The sequence below is a fragment of the Epinephelus fuscoguttatus genome, linkage group LG21 (assembly GCF_011397635.1).
Source record: "Epinephelus fuscoguttatus linkage group LG21, E.fuscoguttatus.final_Chr_v1".
Taxonomy (NCBI): Eukaryota; Metazoa; Chordata; class Actinopteri; order Perciformes; family Serranidae; genus Epinephelus; species Epinephelus fuscoguttatus.
The window spans coordinates 32,282,387-32,303,956 of NC_064772.1; the positions used below are offsets into that span (position 1 = coordinate 32,282,387).

Sequence of the window (21,570 nt, forward strand, 5' to 3'; positions counted from 1 at the left end):
TTGTAGCACGTCACGCTTGTCAGCAGCGACAGGTGTCGAGCGTCAGTTCTAGCATCATGTCACCAGCTTCCATTTAAAATGACATATAGCTTGTTGCTGTGTTGCTTGTAGTGTGAAAGGAGCTTTTAAACACAAAACAAAACAGCAGGAGTGTAGGGAAGGGATTACACACTGTGTTTATCTGCTCTAACATAAGTTCTAGTTGTTAGCATGTCCAGCTAACAAGTGTTCTACTTACAGTAGACTTCCTGAGCCAAGCAGCAGAAACCAGTTAGCTTTTAGCTTTAGCCTCAGTCTCCTGAGAGGAAATCCTGTAAGTGGCAGTCAGGTTCATATTTAACAGGTTCTTTGTTTGAAAGAGTTAGCTGAAAACACTAAAAAGTCAGTCTGATACACCAATGTCAAGAATTCATGGAGTTAACGTTAGCTTGAGTAGCTAGCTAATTATAACTGCTAAAATTTGTTGCCGGCAAAACCAGCTAACCTCAGCTGATAAAATCGACAGTTGCCTGCTAAAAAATGAGATGCCTGCTTTTTGTCTGTGTCTGTCTGAAATCAGGTCCCTCCACTGTTTAAATAATTTCTAAAATTTCAGTGGTATGGCTGCCGTTGGTATAATTATAAAATACATATGCTGTGAGGCATATTGTGATTTGTGATATTGGGCTTTATAAATAAAATTGATTGATTGAATGGTCAGTTGCTGGGATGAAGGCTGAGGCCCTGTCAACATGTATACAGATATTTTTGAAAACGGTCTCTTCTAGATTTTGGCATCTCACCCACACACAAACTGAGATTTTTGTCACTAAAACAGATTTTTTTTAAAAAAGCCGTCAAAGGTGGAGATTTTTCTAAAATTTTGGTTACTCTGCAGACATGTCACACGAAGCTTTTGGGAAACAATAGCCATGTTTCCATCAGCCTGTTTAGATGCGCATCTAGAAGTATCGCATCGGAATATTATGATGGAAATGCCAGAATTCGAATTAAAATCCCCTGATTCGCACAAACTAAAATACGCTCGCTTTAGCCGGGTTTTGGTTGATTTGAAAAAATGCTGATTCACAAAACGGGGGATGGAAACAGTTACATTCGAATTGAGTCTGACGTAGCGCACCTCTCTCCATGGTGATATCCACACTCCGGGTCGGGAAGGCGGTAATGCATTTACAAGCTGGTTGCCAACCGCCAGAAAACGTAGAAGAAGAAGAATGAGAGACTTGTTTTGTTTCCGATTCTGCGGAAAGCTCATGTGAGTTGTACATTTAATGGAAACACACAGGATTTGTATTTCTTTTAATGCGCATTTCCCAATGATTCGAATCACTTTTGGATGGAAACATAGCTAATAACATCAAATCCTTGATTTGCACATGTCCATTGTTGCTTGATGTAATGGGCATACACTAGAAACAACAACAATGACCTGCTTGGTCTGATGACTACTTTACACTTAAACTCACTGTTGCCAACTCCTCAGTAAGAAAAGTAGCTATTGGCTGTCCTAAAAGTCGCTAGAAGTCGGTAAATGACGTCATCACCTAATTTGCTTAATTGTCCATATGCATGTAATTGTAATGGCTGCTGTAGGAGAGAGGAATAACGTTGTGGGAGAGACAAAAACTAACTGAGTAAAAAAAACACCCTGAATATGGTTAGAACTACAAATGAACCTTCTTTCAGTGATTTATATCAGACAAAGAAAATTTTACATTTACATCCCGCCCTGACTGTAAACCAGGTCGGGATCAGCCAATGGCAGTTCCGCACATGCGCAATTCACTTGCACTCTGGACGCGGAGGGGTTAACATCTCCTGCTCTGACTGCAGCTGGGAAGGAGGACTGGGCCACCTATGAGTGCTTTGGGGCGAGGGAAGGGCCCACGGCAGCATCCGCTGCTCATTGAGAAGAATAAGAACGATACGTGCTTTCACGTCAGAGTCTTCAATAACATCAGAAAAAGTTGCTAGATTTGTCACTAGTTGCTTTTTTGAAAAAGAGTTGCTAGAAGGGTCTGCAAAGTCAATAAATATAGCGACAAAGTCGCTAAGTTGGCAACACTGCTTAAACTTAGTATTGCTGTATCACCTCATGTACCTTGAATTACCGACTTTAGATCAGACCCGGTCAAACCAGCAGATGTTTCTGACTCTTTCCGGCATTGGATTGTTGTCGATGAGAAACTTGTATGTATGAGTGAGCTCCTTCATCCTTATATTGAACAGGAATCAACAGTAATGAGATCTCCAGTCGGTGTTTTGAAAAAGGTAACATTACCCTGAACACTTTGCAACAATTTTCCTTTGTGACAAGAGGAGACTGCTGAAGACAGCTAACATCAGCCAGCTTTAGATGTTGTTTTTGGGTTATAGTGTGAACAGAGATATTTTGTAAAATGAAGGTTGTGTGGACAGAATTTTTTTTAAATGAAGGGGACAAATACCCATTTTCAAAAATACGTGACAGGGCCTGAAAATGGTACAGGTGGGGGGCTGTTGCGTGTTGAATTTTTAAACTAATCAACTTCCTCTGATGGACTGAAGAGTTGTTGAAAACACATGACCTTATAGTGAGGAATAATGTGTCTGAACCCTGAACAGAAAAAGGAAAGAGCAGTTACCAAAGGAAAAGTGTTGGAGGGGAAAAGATTTAGAATAAGAAAAATCAAGAGACTCTGGGGAGAGGAAGAAGGAGAGAAGGAGGCAGAGGAACATAAAGCAGATCTTTCCTTGGCCCTCCGCTTCGTTACGTGTGAAATTGTCCATAGGTTGTCCTCCAAATTATGGACGTTAATTGAAAATATTTACATTAGCATGACAGGTGGGAGAGGTTCAGCATCCTCTGTGTAAGGCTACAGCACGCTGGCAGGAAAATGGGCTCGCTAATTAGCAACACGCCTGATGAAGTCCATGCTCTGTGTGGTGGATTTAAGTGAACCAAGGCCTGGTCAATCAGGCTGGGAGCACAGCCTCAGCAGAGAGCATGCGTGAGAGAGATAAAAAAGAGTGCGACCTTGTTGCCAGTGATGTTCACTTCTGGATTAACCTTACAAATGTTTAAAAACTGCTGTCAAAATATGTGAAATGAAAAGATGAAGACCGCAACAGACTTAAGGTCTCACTCCTTGATGAATGGAAATAGATTGGAAGGAATCACATTGAAAATTCAGGGAATGTTTTGTTCCGTTGGTGTCTGGGACATTCTTGTCATTTTTTGTCACGAGCAACAAACCTAAAAAGGAAAATGTGGAAAGGCTCACTGATGGTACAGTTGGTCCCAAGAAAGATTTAAGTCTTTGCTGTTGCACCTGGCTTAGCATATTGTTCCACCATTCACTGGCAACGCTCGTCTTCCAACCACAAATACAAAATGAGAAACCGCTAAATTCATTTCAAGACCTTGGCACGTTATAAACTCTTTGGAGGGCTTTGTAACACCCGCTCCTCGAGGCAAGTGTTAACAATTCTGTCGGCTCAAAAAATTGAAAGGACATTGAGAGTGAGGTGCCGTAAATGAAAGCACTAAATGTGACTGATTAATATGAGGTCTGCTCCGTCGATTCCTCAGAGTGCTAAAAGTCTAAATTAAGGAGGCCCAGAGCGACGGTGGGTTTTGAGTCCCTGCGTTGGGAATCTCATTTCTGAGTTGGGGGTCGTGGGAGGGCAAGGCCAGGCCACCTGGGGCTTTTGGAGCTGCAAAACTCTGAGTCACACTCGTTTCTGTGATCTGTGTGTGTCACCATGCTGGGAGGTGAGGCTTTTTATTAAAATCTAAGGTGCCAAGATTAACAGGAGTAGAGCCCCCCCAAAAAACGGAGTGTGAGGTAAGCAGTGACATCAGAGCTTGACAACAGTGGCATTTTGGAGTATAGCTCTCCACTCACCTACAAGGACCACCAGCCTGTGTTTAGCTCCACTCTGCCTGCGGAACGGTACAACCTCCTCGTACGTGGGCACGTCAGCCATGTCGTACATGTCGCTCTTCTTACACTCGTACATGGACTTGTTGGTCTTCTTGTCCCTCCTGCTCAGACGGAAGCTCCTCCTGAACCCAGCTGGAGGTCGGGATGAATAGAGAGAGGAAGGAAAAGGAGACAGAAAGAGACACATTAATCTAAAATATACCCCTGCCCCCCAAAACGTTTGTGTCAGTATGTGTGTTTATGGGGGTTTCTAAATTCAGACACAACTGGATGTACACACAGGCCCACAGCTGCGCAATTCGATTTATGGTCGTTTCAGCATCTTGGCAAACACCTCAGCAGCTCTATGTCCAATACCTCATATTGTATTGTGCAGCTCAGCTTTATGACAGCTATCTTTGCTGTAGGTGAAAGAAGACCAATGTAAAACTCGGCCAAACAGTTTCCCTGGATATCACACTCACACACTTTATCCACATTTTCCCCTCGTGACATGTAGTGGAGTTTAATTTTCTTCTTCTCTGCGTACATGTTAAAGAATTTGTTAAAAACTATATGTGAAATTAATGGATGTTTTCTTATGAACTGTATGACCTTTTTAATCAAAGTAGGAATGACTCTTGAATCTTGTGCCCTCTCAAGCCACACTTCTGCTAAGAGTTCATTGTGTAAAGAGAAAGAAAGCAAGCTGCAACTTCTAGGGCTGAAAAAAGAGGCCAACGCAGACGTGCCAGAAACTGCAGTTCCTCTAAAGGCCACTGGAGGCTGGCTACAAGAGCGAGTCGATCCCCAGAGGCCACCATGTTAAAAAACCTAACTTTACAGCAGATATAAGTGTTCACAGCCTGTATAAAAATAGTTTTGGTCTCTACGGGCAATTTCTCCTGTTGTGACTCACCTCTTTACTAAGGCTTAAAGTTACACATAGTTGAAGAAGTATTTTACGGCTGGAAAGATGGTCTTTTCATAAAACTATAAATGGACTGCACTTGTATAGCGCCTTTCTTTTCTTCCAACCACTTGTAGCGCTCAACATTACATTCACCCATCACGTTCACCCAATCATACACTGGTGGCCGAGGCTACTGTAAATGGTGTCACCTGCTACTCCGTGACCATTCACACGCCTCAAACACTGATGGAACAGCCATTGGGAGCAATTTGGGGTTCAGTGTCTTGCCCAAGGATGGACCTGCTCCGCCTCTGAGCCACAGCCACCCCGTATACTGTCTATGAAGTAGAAAGTTGCACTAACTTTTGAAATTGGTGCTAGATGACTAAACAAGTTCTCAAATTACAGCTAAACAGTGCACTGAAATATTTTTCTGAGGACATTTTAGGTGAGAAATAGGTAATACAGTGACAGAATTTTGGTTTATATTGCATCAGCACTGTCTAGTTTTACCGTTTGATGAGAGTTAGGTCTGAATTTGAGAGAGAGTGAGGGGAAGTTTCTCCTGACCCACTTCTATACTCTACGTGGTTATGGCAGTGGGCATATGAAATCTGTAGCTCGAGCAGCAGCCCTAGAGCCAGTGAAAATCTGCTGGATGATGTGTTTTATGTCATCCAGCAGATCTGAGCTGGGAAAAGTGGACTCTGGTACCATGGAGGGAAGTTTACCACAGTTCATTTTAACATACTACCAACACTGTATTGATATAAGGCTGGTTGAAAATCGGAGTATCCCTTGAGAGGGCATGGCCGCTTTGAGAGGCAGGCTGTCTGCAAGGTGTGAACTCTGAAAGTGTGAAAGATGGATCCACCCCTTGCGGATCTACAGCTCCACCTTCTCATCAAAATATGGTCACCTCAGGTCACTTCTGTCTCTAAAACTCCAGGCTTTAAAACAGGAGTCCACAAACCAGTGGGTGACGTCATCGTGGCTACGTCCATTATTTTAGGCTTCTCGTGGTGACTGCAACAGTATGTATAGTCACCGCTAATTAGTGGAAGATGCTTGTTTACGTAACTGTCGGGCTAAGATTTGCATTTCATTCACATTGCAATTTAAGATAGTGGTGAGGTGTGTGTGTGTGTGTGTCTATGTATGTGTGTGCCATTAAGTGTTCTTGGCTAACTGCAAAGGAAAGGTTGCCCCGTGCGCATGGGTCACTTTACAACAGGCGTCATCTCTGACTGGTTTATGGTGTGCACCGTGTCCTTGGACTGCCATCACAAAAGCTTTTTAACATACCGATCCAAGAGTGCCTTGATCTGATAATCTACGACAGAATCAGAAGGAGACATTTACCCCTAATTTGAGGACTATGGTTTCATATTTATGACAGATGTTGGTCGAACCCAAAAAGAGCTAAATCTCCATGACATCTAATATCCTATGTCTGTGCATGGGTTGTTTTCAGCCTCCTCTTTCATTATTTCAGCTTTTAATCAGTAATTAATCAACTCAAAAAAATGATGCAAGATTAGGGCAGCATGAAAATTATGGACTGGGAGAAGAATCAGGAGTTGAAACAGCTCCTGATATCCGCCCCCTTAATACTTTCCACAACATTTTCAAACCACTGTGGAGCTGTGCAGACATGCAGCGAGGAGAGAGAGAGAGAGTCTGCATTCTTCTCAGCTTGTTCTTTTCCAAACAGTCCCTTAATAAGGGATGAGGCTGTGGACCTATGCTGAGTTACAAATGAAACACACAGTAAGTCATTGGAGCAGAATAATAATGTTTTTGCATGGGCTTGTGTATACGTATGAGCGTACACACGCGCCAGAGCACTGAATATAGTGTTACACTGAACATTTAGGGCAGACTTTGTTCCACTGTGGGCAACTTGCGGCTTACGTTGTCTGTGCCATTTCTCCTGTGGTTAATCTACTCATTCAGCACCCTCATTCCCCCACTACCCCCCACCCAGGGAGCATTAGCCTCTGCCACACAGTGGAAAACATACACCGCTCATCTGCATTTCTCCTGTAAAGACATCAAACTGTAACCAATATCCACAAGGGTTGACATCATTACAATAAACATTAAAAGTATAATGTTAACGATATCCCACTGAAAGCAAGCAGTCAATTTTCTGGAAGTTCAAACCCCAAAAACCCACTCTGGTCAGTCATTTATCACAACGTAAACACCACTGGTTAATTAGGCTTTAAGTAATACTATGATAGTCATTAATTCTATCTGTCGTAGAGTTTGACAAGCTGCCATCTCACTGGCTCAGGCCAAGGGCAATCTCCTTTACTTTCCACAGGCTAGGCAGGTGCATGGGGTTTTATACGAGGCTCAACACTTATAAATCGCCGTCCCTCAGCTGAGGAGGGACCTCAGTATTCTAAAGCCCCTAAAGATCACTTAAAGCTTTCTAGACAGCTCCATACAAATAATGATGGTGAATTCTCCGGCCCTCCCCTCTAGCGCTGCCTTAGGGTAGATAAATTAGAGCGACGTGCAGCAGCGAGAAGTGCCCAAGTGGCAGCCTCCAGGGCTGAAAATGATGCCAAGGAGGGGGTGCCAAAAAAAAAAAATGCTGCAGTCCTTTGAATGGCCACTTGAGGCTGGCTCCAGAAGCGAGTCAATCCCATAGACACCCATGTTTAAATGCCCAACTATACTGCAGAAATAAACATGTTTAAAGCCTGGTACAAAAACGGTTTTGGTCTCTATAGCTTATTTCTCCGGTCATGACCATACACTGTAAAAAATAATGGATGTGGCTACTGTGATGTCACCTATTAGTTTGTGGTCTCCCATTTTGAAGCCTCAAGTTCAAGAAGATGGAGCCAGAAATGAACGTATTTGGGCAAGAGGCTGGCACTGTGGAGGAGCGAGGGGTCGATCTTACGGAGACTTAATAAAATGTAAATGGATGAGTTAAAAAAAAATTCATGCCCTCCACAGCTGTCACGAAGGGGGAAATTAGCTATAGAGATGAAAGCTGTTTTTTGTACCAGGCTTGAACCATGTTTATTTCTGCTGTAACGACAGGCACTTTCACATGGATGTCTATGGGGATTGACTCCCTTCTGGAGCCAGCCTTAAGTGGCCATTCAAAGAACTGCATTTCTTTTGGCACTTCTTCCTTGGCATCATATTTCAGCCCCAGAGGTTGCCGCTTGGTCATGACAACTGTACAAGGGGTGAATTGTCATATAAGTCACCCATTTACATTTATGATTTAGTTATGCATGATTAAGGGTGGGGATGCTTTCAGTGACAGACTGTCTGTGAATGGCTCCAAGAATCCAAGACTGCGACAACCAAAATGCCAAACTTGAGGCTTCAAGTGAGAATCCACAAAAAAAAAAAAAAATCAGTTACATCTCAGTGGTTATGTCCAATATTTTTAAACAGTCTGTGGCAGCACTTCATTTCTCACCAACATCTCCCAACAGCCACCTCATCTTCGGCACTGACAGAGAGAGACTTAGACAGAGGGGATGGAAATTAACTTGATCCAGCATTAAGGAACGATTCAAGTCCCGTTCAAAAGCAAACAGCCTGCCTGTTTGTCATGAAAAGCCTTGAGTATGTTGGAACACCGACATGTTTGTCACAGGATGATCCAAACACAAGGCTTACTCGTAGAAAAGGAATGCAGATATGTGTGGCACTGAGATCCAATACCTCTGTAAATGGTTTGACAGGTCAAATCAAATTTGTTGACAACAGATCTGTTTTGAATTTGCCTGGAATGAGAGCTGAGTTGTGTCAGTGTCCTGGTGTGTTTTTCCTGCAAAATGAGTTGTGTGTCTTGGGGTATGGAGTTAAAGTTTCCTTGCTTAGGTCCCACACACACACATGCACCTCCTAATGGTGTGCACCAGGCTGTGACTGGGCAATTGCCAAAACTGCAATTGCATGCACACACACACACACACACACACACACACTCATACACACAGCGCCTCTCACTCTTTCTCTCACACAGACACTTTGATTCAAAGTCCTTTCAGTAAAACAGAAACATGAAAAAAGCGGAGGAAAAAAAGATGAGCATATTTAACGTAGTGTAAACACAAGCTGTGACTACACACACACACACACACACACACACAGGCATACACACACAATTGCTTGGAAGTCACCAGCAGTCCTGCAAGCCCATTTTCCAGTGTGATAATATCTAACAGCCACGTAGGAAATTCAGCATGTGCGTAAAGAAAGCGCCGGAGGCCTCTGCAAACTGTGAATACAAACTGCCCACTCGGACACTAACATCCTGTGCACTGCTTCACACCAGCACCTGTAAAAGACATGGCTACAACTGTAGAGGGGGGGAAAATACAGTGCAGTCAGACAAATGTTCATAAAAAAATAACAGATGACTCAAAAAGACTAAAGTCGTGCATCTGCCAACGGGCGTCTGAAAGAGGAGAAGCCTGAGAACAATACACGCATCAGGTCTTCCAGACATCACGCGTAGGCGATCAGTGAGATGACAACACAGGGAAGAATAAAAAATGACGTTTTCCTTCCAATCAAACCTCATTTTGTGCAGAAAGGGAGAGAGAAAATGTGCAGTGAAGCTGAGAGGAAAAGGCTCATAGTGAAACCACCTGTTGCGAGGCCCCGGTGCCGTGAGGGCCGCCGTCTCAGGCCCGTGGACTAACTACAGGAGACCGCGCTGACAGCTCCAGTGCCATCCTGGCTCTCCCTGCGGGGGCCCTCTCTCCTCTGGACTAATGGAGACGACATCTATGGAATTAACCACGCATGGCAGCTGGGGATTAAGTGAGTATTATGCTCGTGGCTCGATGCCGCGCGCTGCGGTTTAACGCTGTAACACTTAGTCCCGTTCGTGGGCACCAAATGTGGTAAGCATTACCGACGCTCTCGGCCTCACTATGCGTGCCCATAACTGGCTTGGTTGGAAGGGATGAGGAAGGCTCGTGGTACACAGCTCGGGAGGTGGAGGACGCTTTCCACACTGTCAGCCATTATTACCCCGACAGTGAATAAAAGGAAGAGGAGCGTTGCTGCTCGTAATGACAAAAATACAAAAGCCTAGGGCAGACAGAAGGACTGCTCTGCTTCATTTATCACCAATTTGCTTTGCTTGCATAATGCAAGGAAGCATGTGAGACTGTCAAAGCAAAGTATGCCCAGATTTCTGTAGATTTGACATTATTATAAAGACAGAAGTTGAGCCATGTCACCCTGGGCCAACATAATGTGCTGTAAGAAAGCCTCCAGAGGTTTCGAGAAGGTCCCAATGAGAGGAATTAAGAGAGGAAAAGAGAGGAATAAAAAAGGGAAAAGGACAGTAGTTGGAAGAGGAATCAGGAAAGAGGAGAAAAGGAATCAGGAGAGGAAAAAATGAAAAAGGAATCAGGAGAGGACTAAGGAAAGGGAGAAATTAAAAGTGGAAAGGAGAGGAATCAAATGGGGTGAGGAAAAGAATCGGGAGAGGAATCAGGAAAGGAGGGGAATGAAGAGTGGCAAGGAAAGAAATCAGGTGAGGAATCAAAAGGGAAAATGAAAGGCATTGGGAAAGGAATCAGAAAGGGGAAGAATTAAGAGAAAAGGAGAGGACTCAAAAGTGAAGAGGGAAGGAATTTGGAGAGGAATCAGGAAAAAGAGGAAGGGAACTGGGAGAATAATCAAGAGAGGAGAGGAATTAAGAGAGGAAATGGGAGGAATCAGGAGAAGTAACAAATAGGAAAAGGAAAGGCAGCAGCAGAAGAATCGGGAAAGAAGAGGAACTGAGAGAAGATAGGAGATGATTCAGAGGAGGAAATCAAAGGGGAAAAGGAAGGGGCCTGGGAGAGGAATCAGGACAGCAGAGGAAAGAATTCGAGAGAGGAATCAGGAAAGGAGAGGAATAAAGAGAGGGAAGGAGGAGTATCAAAAGAGAACAGGAAAGGCAGCAGCCGAAAAATCAGGACAGGAATCAAATTGAAAAAAAGGAAAGAAATCAGGAAAGGGAAGAAATTAAGAGAGGAAAGGGGATGAATCAGAAGAGGAATCAAAAGTGAAAAGGAAGGGGTCTTGAAGAGGAATCATGAAAGGAGAATGAAGGATTTAGGAGAGGAAACGGGGAAGGAGAGGAATTAAGAGAGGGAAGGGGAGGAATCAGGGGAGGAATCAAAAGGGAAAAGGACAGGGATCAGAAGAGGAATCAGGAAAGGAGAGGAAAGGAATCAGGAGAGGAGAGGGGAAGGGGAGGAGAGGAGAGGAATCAGAAGAGGAATCAAAGGGGAAAAGGAAAGAATCAGGTGAGGAATCAGGAAATGGGAGGAATTAAGACAGAAAAGGAAATTAATCAGAAGAAGAATCAAAAGGGAAGAGGAAGGGTCCTTGGAGAGGAGTCATGGAAGGAGGGAAAGGATTGGAGAGAGGAAACAGGAAAGGAGAGAAATTAAGGGGGGAAAGGAAGGGGTCTGGAAGAGGAGTCATGAAAGAAGAGGCAAGGATTTGAGACAAGAATCAGGAAAGGAGAGGTATCAAAAGAGAAAAGGAAAGGGATCAGGAGAGGAATCAGGAGAGGAGAGGAGAGGAGAGGAGGAAAGCTGGGGACATATCCAGACAGACAGGCGTGTGTCCTTCAAATGCTCCCTGCACACAACTGTTAACAGGCGTCTGTGAAAAGGATTATGGTACAGTAGTAAAGTGGGCTCCATGGCTGATCTTAGAATATTTGATTGTATCAAATGTCTCACTGCTTCTGGATGAGATCACAACGATGTGTACATACAGCACCTGATCTTAACTCTGGACTTCAGAGAAGAGAAATTACAGCCGAGCTGACGCACTTCTCTCAACTAATAAACACAATCAAAGCAAAAGGAGCAAGTTTGTCAGTGTGACATTAGAAATACGTACGTGTAGCAGTCCACGGTGGTGAACTCATTAGAGTGTTATCTGGGGAGAACACATTCTGGGAGTAGTTTCCACGGCCCCCGCACTAAGCATTTGGAAAGTGGTACCCAACCCAAGTGTTACAGGCTTATACGGTGGAATAGCGCTCTAGACCTTTGGCTGCGAGAGGTCCATTTGTGTCGAGCGCTATTTGTTTTTCCCCTCCGTCTTATCCCACAGCTCTTTGGGCTCAGGAATGTCTCGTCTCAAAACGATGCCTGATGCCTTATGTGTTGGCAAAAAAAAAAAAAAAAAAAAAAAATCACGCACAATCGCACACACATGTACTTCTGCTTCTACTGGAGTCCTTGGAGTTACTATCAACATGCCAAAAGGGGCCAGTGAGTGCCAAACGAACTGAGACTAAATGCCTGCCTTCCTGTTTGTCTCATCAGTCTCAGTCAGAGAAGATGTTCGACAACAAAGCCAGTCACGGAAATTCCACGTCTCTCTTCCGACTCTTTAAACAACTACAATGGTCTGTTGCTAATGCTGATAAAAGCACACCTGTTAAGCCAGTGCGTATACCTGCTCTGATTGTATCCACATGTTGGATGACCATAAAAATGCGTATCATTTCAATCTTATAAAGGCCTCTGTTTGGGCGCAGATGGGGGAAAAACTCACTGCTCCCAATGCACAGGCCGCTACACGTCCACAGCTATTGATCCTGCAGTCTGATGAACTCATCTCAAAATGGAAATGGAGCATTTTTTATTTCAGTTTATAACACTTTACCATTTTTTCCATAACTTGGACATAATTGGATTGTGAGGGGCTGATGGATATCGCAGCTCCCAATTGTTCAGCTTTAACTGATTTAACTTGCTTGCTTGCCCTCCATTCATACGTCTGCTTTCAGTCAAGTCACCAGAAGAAAATGTTGGCATTGTACGTTTCTGAAAACCACAGATTTGTTGCATCTGTACGTCTAATATGCATATCAACATTTCTAAAGTGACTTATGTGCTGATTTTGTCATTGGGAGGTGGAGGGGATGGTGGATGCATGCAGACCGCTGGCATGGAATGGCATTTCCTGGTAGCGTTTGAGCCACTAACCCTGGGTGTTTTTCATCGACGCATTGCGGCATTTGAGCCACTAAACCTGGGTGTTTTTCATTGAAGCACTGCAGCGATTGAGCCACTAAACCTGGGTGTTGTTCACCAATGCATCGTGGCGTTTGAGCCACTAAACCTGGGTGTTTCTAAACAATTATGGCATGGAATGGCATTTCCTGGTTGCATTTGAGCCACTACACCTGGGTGTTTTTCATCGATGCATGGCAGTGTTTGAGTCACTAAACCTTGGTGTTTTTCACTGTTGCATCGCGGCGTTTGAGCCACTACACCTGCGTGTTTTTCACCAACACATCGTGGCGTTTGAGCCACTAAACCTTGGTATTTTTCACTGATGCATTACAGCGTTTGAGCCACTACACCTGGGTGTTTTTCACTGTTGCATCGCGGCGTTTGAGACACTAAACCTGGGCTTTTTAAACGGACTCACCTCTGCTTTTCCAACCATTTTTGTGCCAATAAACCTGAGTGTTTTATGCCAAATCATGATCTTTTCCCAACCAAAACCAAGTGGTTTTTGTGCCTAAAGCTAACCAAACCTTCACCCAGGATTGTTGATAAGTTTCAATATATCTGCTACAAAATGTGCAAATATATTGTATATGTGGTTTGCAGAAATGTATAGTGCAAACATTTTTTCTGATGATTGGTTGCTGCCTTCCTCTCTGGATGTACAGTGTGTAACTTTTGCAATTATGTTAGTGATGAGTCATCATGCCTGTGCTACCATAACACAGGACACGTGCATAAATGTTTCGGTTTTGACTCGAGCTGAGTGCATATACGAATGACTTGGTGCATCTTCTATACACAAATTAAATGTACACTTGATGTGAAACTGCCTTTAGGTTCTTTGCGCAGCCTCAAAGTACTGCTTTATAAAAAGGCCCGATAAGAAAGTCTTGTGAGACGCAGTTTTCCTACTCCCGAGTCGGACTTTATTCTCTCGTTTGCTGGCTCTAAAATCTAGCAACATCTGAGCACAAGAATCTGCTCGCCCCCCAGTAGTGCTTGAGGATCGCTTTTGGCTAAGGACCTTACAGACGTTGCATCACTGCAAGAGGCATGAAGGGAAAACAAACCCAAAACTAAGGACAACAACTGCCTACCCCCTCCCACTGCCTGCTTTATTTCCCCATGCAACCTCAGTAGCATTGCAAAAGCATCTGTAAGTTCTAGGATTTCAAACTTTTAGGGACGGGCCAACTCTAAATCATACAACCACATCCAACAGGCTGAAAAGCCATGCAGCAAGTACTCACATAGAAAAGATGTTATTATAACTCACAATTTTTTTTCTCCTCCTCCTCCTGAGGTTCTCTCATTTCAGTTAAACCTCGTTCTGGGCTGCTGGAGTCGAGAAATGCTGCTAACCCGCTAGAGTGCTGGATGTTGTTTGGGTACCGAGGAGGAAGAGGAGAGGCTGAGGTCATTGACCTCATGGAGGAGGCAGGGTGACAGTAAGGGCAAGCCTGAAGGGGACGGAGAGGAGTGGAAAAAAATGGACTGGTGTTTGGCATAGTTCGGCCTTGGGAAGTGACCCTGATTGAGCTTGGCAGACATGGCTCAAACTCAGTATTTATAAACTCGCGTGTGCACTGGATATCCTGTGAAATCTGGAGTCTAAACGTTGTAGTGTGCAAGGAGAACTCTGAGGCCAGCTCACCTCTTGACCTCAACATCTGAATATAGACAGAATGGGATAGAGAGAGGAAGTGAGAGACGGAGGGAGAAATAAAGACACAGAAACGAAAGAAAAAGGCAGATGGACAGACAGAGGATTTGTATATGAGCCAGCTCGTACAGCCTGTGGTCCTCCAGAGGGACGATACCTTATGATTTGTCGGGAAAATGACAGTGGTAATAAAAACATGATGGGGAACATTTTCTGTACAAGACAGAGAATTGGAAGCAGCAGCTCTCTGGAAAGGCCTGCAGAACCAAAGCGGACCACGGTAATTGTCATTAAGTCTGACCGGAACCACATCAACGAGGCCGGCGCTCGGCCGGACCTCCAGAACAAAGCGTGGAAAACAAGCCGTGCTTTAAACCCAAATCCATCCAGAACCATCCTCAAAGATGTCTTCAGACCCACAGCAGAGGCAGAACAGGATAACTACTACATTCTGCAAATCCATGACATGATGTGCCAGTGTGCTCATGACGCTGTCAGCAAGAAAGCAGAAATAGCACACCGTAGGCTAGCGAACCACTACAGAACTACTCTTTGTGTTTTTACATGGGAGTCCAAGTTGAATCAGTTGTACCAAAAACAATCTGGGAGTTAGACGAATATGTCAAGCACATTATGAGAAGCAGAGATCTATTTGTCAGTGCAATAACGTCTGGTGCACGTTACAAAGGCTGGTCTGTGAAGGAAGGGCTGAAGGGTCGAGGACAGATTAATGGAGAGGACACATGTAAATCTAACACAATCTTGGCCACCGTCTCCACCGTTAATGCATTAATGGAACAGCCACATCAGGAGGGCAGAGGACAGAAGGAGGGGAAGAAAACAGCATCTCTCACCTAGGTGGGATCCGCTACTATAGTCAGCGTCCTCTGGTGATGAGAGGAGAAAGAAAGAAGCCAAAAGACAGGCACAACATCATGTTAAAGACAACAGTCAGACACCTACCCCTCTAAGCACATACTGAAAAGGTAAAAGTCCAGAGAAATACAAGAGAGAAAAACATACAGGTACAATCAACATGAGAGAAATATGATTAGATTGTTTGGGTTATTTATGTTGATGAAGTTTCAGTGAAATTACATGGATCAACCAAAAAATTAAAACTACTAACAGGTGAAGTGAATAACATTGATCATTTTGTTACAACGCAATGTTCTTCTGAGGAACCTTGGGTCCTGGCATTCATGTGGATGCCACTTGACACGCTACACCCACCCAAACACCAGTACAGACCAATACACTGCCCTCATGGCAACAGTACTCCCTGATGGCAGGACAATACACCAAGCCATACCAAAAAACTGCTCAAAAATGGCCTGGGTATGTGACTAGGAGCTTAAGGCATCAACCTGGCCTCCAAAATCCCCAGATCCCAATTTGATTGAACATCCATTGGGTATGCTGGTACCTTAACCCACAACCCAATGCCTTGGGGTCAGACAACACAGGACACCCCCAGAGGTCCTTTGTCCAGGCCTCGACAGGTCAGAGGCCCAATCATAGATCGGACTTGGCTCTGACCTGTTGAGGCCTGGACAAAGGACCTCTGGGGCATCGGTTTGTCCCAGAGATGCTTGATCATATTGGAATCTGGGGGTCTGGGAATCTGGAATCTGGGGAATTTGAAAGCTAGATCAATGCCTGAAGTTCTTTGTCATGTTCATTGGACCATTCCTGAGCAGTTTCTGGAGTTGGGCATAGTGCACTGCCTTGCTGAGGGGCTACTGCCATCAGGGGTATTGTTGCAAAAATCAGAGGTACTTGGTCAATAACAATGGTAAGGTGGGTGGAGTGCATTAAGGACCAAAGGTTTCCCTGTAGAACATTGCATATTGATGAAATGATTGATGTTATTCACTTCACCTGTCAGTGGTTTTAATGTTTTGGCTGATCGCCGTATGTCCAATGATGAGTAACAGCCAATGATGTAGTGGTGAATAAGACGAGAGGTTAACTATGACCTCCAGTTGATGCTTCATGAATTCACTCCAACAAAACTTGTGGATAAACCCCATTTTGAAATACTGATTAAAATTAAAATCAGCATAAACTGGATTTAGGTTCACAATCCACTGCATCACTGGCCATTGCTTTTTAAGTGTATGAATAATTTAGTATTATGAGTGAGTTCAGCACAAGATTACTGGAGGTGTCCATGTGAAGGAATGATTCTCCAGACGACGTCCACTCTAATGAAAATGACAAGTTAGCTGAGGCTTTGTACGACGCAGGAGCCAATAACCTGCAAACTCCCCACAGTGTTTAAGAGGAGAAACCGTCAGGGATGTCTGATGCTCCCCTTTAAGAGCGATTAGCTTTGACATGAGAAGACAGGCCAAATGAAAACAAGAAGAATGGGGAGCAGAGGTGAGAGGTAGACCTTTCATAACACACGAAAATTATGAAGGGGAACCAATCACAAATGGTTTTACTGGTTTTGTGTTGCAACACTACGAGCCAGTGACCTATCTGTGACGTCCTATTCAATGGGAGATGTCAGATAAGTAGTACCTTCGATCTCCTCAGCTGTGAGTGCAAAAGAAGCAAGGAATGTTAATGAGGCACAGTTAGAGACAAATTTAAAGAACAAAAAGTAAGTTGTGGGACGAGATGAGAGAATAAAGAAGAGGAAACCTACCAAACTCTACAGCCACATCGTCTTAGAAAAGCAAAAGACAAACAAATGACATAAAGAAGAGTTAACATCGTAATTTCTTATGTGAAATACTCTCATTTGTGTCTCTCTGTAATAAACTACATTGGCACACACAATATGGTGATAAATCTATATTCAAACACTGTTTTGAGTCATTTCTCATACAAAATTGAAATAGCAAATGAGTCTATTTCAATTTTGTAATATTTGTGAAAAATGCTCACCACTACCCATATTCTGTCTAAAAGTGAATTACCACATTCATTTAACAAAACAAAACAAACAAAAATCCTAAAGGTCACTTAATACGGTCCACTTACTAGCTTTTCCTGAAGATTTCAACTGCAACTCATGGTCTTCATCAGTGGGTAAATTATGCTTACATGTTTGGAGATTGCTCAGTTGTGAGGACATGAACAAAGTACAGAACTCTGGAGTGAGATCATTTACCCTGCACAGCGGCTGGATTCTTGAGATATCACATGATCACATGAAAATCCATCTTTTCAGGCTCAGACTCTCAGAAAGTGTGCCGGGCTTTGAAGCCAAAGATCATAGTTGCCAAACAGTGGAATTGTATCTGTCACATGATACAGTGTGGCCCAAAAGACTTTGTCTGGTGTGGTTCAGTTCAGTTCGGTACACTTGTGAAAAGTTGTGGATGGTACCAACAGACCGTTCTTTACCGTCCCCATATTTGGTTTTTATTGTCTCTCTTGGATGATTACCACTTTTAGTAAAGAGTGGATCCTCAAGTGTTTGAAAATATATATTAATTTCAACTGGATTATGTAAACTGCATATATTCTAATCCTCACACGGAGAGAAAAAAAAAGCATCCTGGAGTGTTGTTCCCGTGAGCTACGGCGACACTAAACCCCTGAGCTTGCTTGAGAAGGACTAAATGCACAAAGCTGCTATTTTTAAATATCCCATGGAGAGAGACTCTCACTGCAGCCTGTTCTATTTTGTTCTGAAAATGTCTGCGTGCAGCCTCGTTATGTGGATGATAAAGTAGGTGCAGACTTCCATCTGTGTCACCGCTGATGAGGATATACAGTGAGTGCTGGATGAAGCAGAGAGTGACAACCACCCCGCCCAAATTTAAGAGTACTGTTTGTAGTAGAAACACTAGGGTCTAGGTACCATGTCTGAAGGGTTAGTTTTGGTTCCAAAGGTACCATACCGAAAGTGTTTGGTTGTAATGGGGCTTCACGTTGTGAAAAAGACTGTAAATCACTTCTGCGTGCTGTAACTCCCACAAACTGACTCGTTTCACTTTCAAAATTTGATCCTTTCAGTTTGATAACATTTGTAAAATCTAAAAGAGCTGCACAATTAAGTCTTTCCCATTCAAGTCTGGAAGTAGTCTCTAGTGCGCTTGCTCTTGCTCTATGGGTCAGATGGTGCGGTAGCAGTGGCGACCACCCAGATCATTTTATATGCGTCAGCTGAACTTTTTTTTGGCTTCATGCACCACTAAGCAACTTTCATAGGAATGAGCAGGGCCCCGTCTCCAACGCTGTATCCAGTTCTCTTTATAAATCCATGGTCAGGCTTCAAGTGATGCATTTCTGCCCGAAACACTGGCAGCTACAGGTGAGGTTTAGGTGTGTGTGACGACACAGAGAGGTGACTGATCGTTCAAAACAATGGCGGCTCCCAAAGAGGTTAGCATAGATGCTTAAATAGCACCAGTCATATCAGAACTGGGGAGTATATCAGCATTTAAAATGGAGCAAAGGTACTGAAGGCTTTTCTTAACAGAAAAGATGTTTTCACTCTTCTTCCAGCGAGGACAGTGATAGATAAATCCAATCACCTGCCAAGTATTTTTTGAAAGTGCCTGCCCTTTTCCATACAGTGACGGCTTCTCAGATGCTTCTGCGTACAAACCATCTGGTGCATCAGCTTGGGACATCGTAACCCTGAACCCAATTTCTATGTAGGTTACGTGATGACAGCAAAGTAAACTCCATTCAGTGATGACGACCAAGAGATGCAGTTGAAAGCCTTGACCTTGAGTTCAGTTTGTTTTTGGCAACTATGGTATTTTATCAAAATATAGGAATGGACTTTAACATTCTACTGAAGGACATTTCTACTGTTTCTATTTTGCTATAAGACATGTATTTCCATTGTTACCTAGTGAGACACAGGCTGTGGAACATGGCTGTGGTGCGTCCACTGTGACTTCACAGAAAGAAACATATTTAGATTCAAAAGCTTCCAAAGTGCTGACCTAGACCTTTTAAACAGCGATGTGTTATACAGTAAAGCATTTCATTCTGATTTAAGGTAGCTTATTAAATGACTCCAGATGGTTAAGAGTGCCATCCAAAAGCTGTAAGATGATGGTTTCAAAATGGTAGCTGATGCAGGATCAGTGTGTGTGTGTGTGTGTGTGTGTTTGTTTTAGGACGCCGTGAACATTTGGAGGCACTTATAGATGCTTCCTCCCCTTCACGTGTTCCCATTTTGGCCAAACAAGGTTAAATCAAAACATACATAACACCATCTACCACAGCACGGGGCTCGCCTTACAGCACCGCGTTCATTTCCCAGAGCGCACTGCAGCTCGGGGAGATGTTACGTCACAGCCAGAGTTAATGACTAGCCAAAACAGCAGTCAGGAGCGATCACTGCGAAGGTTGTTCCGTGCTAGAAACATCAGGCCCGAGAGCCGTGATTGTTTTGAAGTGTGGAGCCAAATGTGTCTGCCTTTATCTGACATCTTGTTTCACATGTTAGTGTTCACGGCAATGTTCCTACTGATGTTGCCCTCCTCCTGCTGTAATGTGACATTTAAGTTGAACCAGCACCTAAACCACATTTTGAGAGGTAATTGTAGGGGGGAAGACAGAGGGAGACTTGAAAGAGGAAACAACAATATGAGAATGATAAAGATATCGAAAATCCTTCCAAGTGCTGCCCCTATTACACCCTGGAAGGCTTTCATCTGGTGCCTATCTGCCAAAGGAATGGTTTGCATTGCCTAATGGCCTTGCAGCCTTGTACACCAACATTCCTCGTCTAATGAAACACCATGTGATAACACTGCAGAATGTAAATCGACGGGGCACGGCCTCTTTGAAAATGCTTAAATGGTGGAAAACCTTGTCCTTTCCCTTTTTCTGAGTGCATTTCACCCGCCAGCCCCAAAGCAACATTTTGAGAGCAGTGAGAATGAGCTGAAGTCATGATCTGATGTGTGTGTGTGTGTGTGTGTGGACAGCCCGGCCTGCAGTGATGGTGGCAGCCAAGCCTATCATTTACTGAGCACAGGGAGCCATGGCCGCCCAGATTGCGGACGCCGACTTTCACAGACATTCTCAGTGTGCAGTCAACCAGCCTACCAGTCCGCTAACCAGCCTTCATGGATGCTTCATGGCCGGCCGCCCCCCCCCCCCCCCTCCCCTGGAAAGGGACACACGCTTAGGGGTATATCACATGTCACCCACATACCAAAGATTCACCACATGGGATGAAAGAAGGGGTGAGATGAGGGGATGACAAAAAAAGAAAGACAAGTGGATGTACTCCATAGGATAATCCTACTTTATTCTAACTTGAGTCTTAGTTTTGTAGCTTTGGCCGTCGTTTTTATTGGATATGAAAACATTGGGCCTCATTCACAAATATTGTCTTAAGTTTTTTTCTTAAATTTGCACTTAAAAAAGGTCCTGAGAAAAAAATCGATGTCAGATTTATGACGTGTTCTTAAACCGCAGAATTGTTCTTACAATGATGAATCCCAGTGTCCTCGTAAGTTGTGTTGTAAGCATGTGGTAGGTTGATCCTAATTAGCATATTAATGCCTCACCACTCCCCATAAAAGGACATGAGACTGCAAGGCCGTGTGTGCATACAGAAACAGAAGAAGAAAAAACAGCAGATGAAAAAGTTTAAAGAATTAAGTCAAGAATGCCCAAACAAAAGTCCAAAGAGGATGGACCATCAGACTCCAAACACAAAAGAACTATAATAGTTCTTGAGAGGAGGTACTCCTTCTCCAAACAAGCTGTTATACACTGCCTGGCCAAAAAAAAAGTCACCACCAAAAAAAAAAAAGGTCATACACTCTAATATTTCGTTGGACTGCCTTTAGCTTTGATTACGGCACGCATTCGCTGTGGCATTGTTTCGATAAGCTTCTGCAATGTCACAAGATTTATTTCCATCCAGTGTTGCATTAATTTTTCACCAAGATCTTGCATTGATGATGGTAGAGTCTGACCGCTGCGCAAAGCCTTCTCCAGCACATCCCAAAGATTCTCAATGGGGTTAAGGTCTGGACTCTGTGGTGGCCAATCCATGTGTGAAAATGATGTCTCATGCTCCCTGAACCAGTCTTTCACAATTTGAGCCCGATGAATCCTGGCATTGTC

At 43.7% G+C, this 21,570-nt stretch overlaps 1 protein-coding gene across 1 annotated transcript in view; it reads right to left on the minus strand.

The window, feature by feature from the left end:
- Positions 1-21,570, minus strand: part of mpp7a (MAGUK p55 scaffold protein 7a) — a 183,171-nt gene that overhangs the window by 31,338 nt on the left and 130,263 nt on the right. The window contains exon 12 of the mRNA XM_049564751.1: positions 3,888-4,058. Coding sequence (XP_049420708.1) covers positions 3,888-4,058 — 171 coding nt within the window. The remainder of the gene's footprint in view (positions 1-3,887; positions 4,059-21,570) is intronic.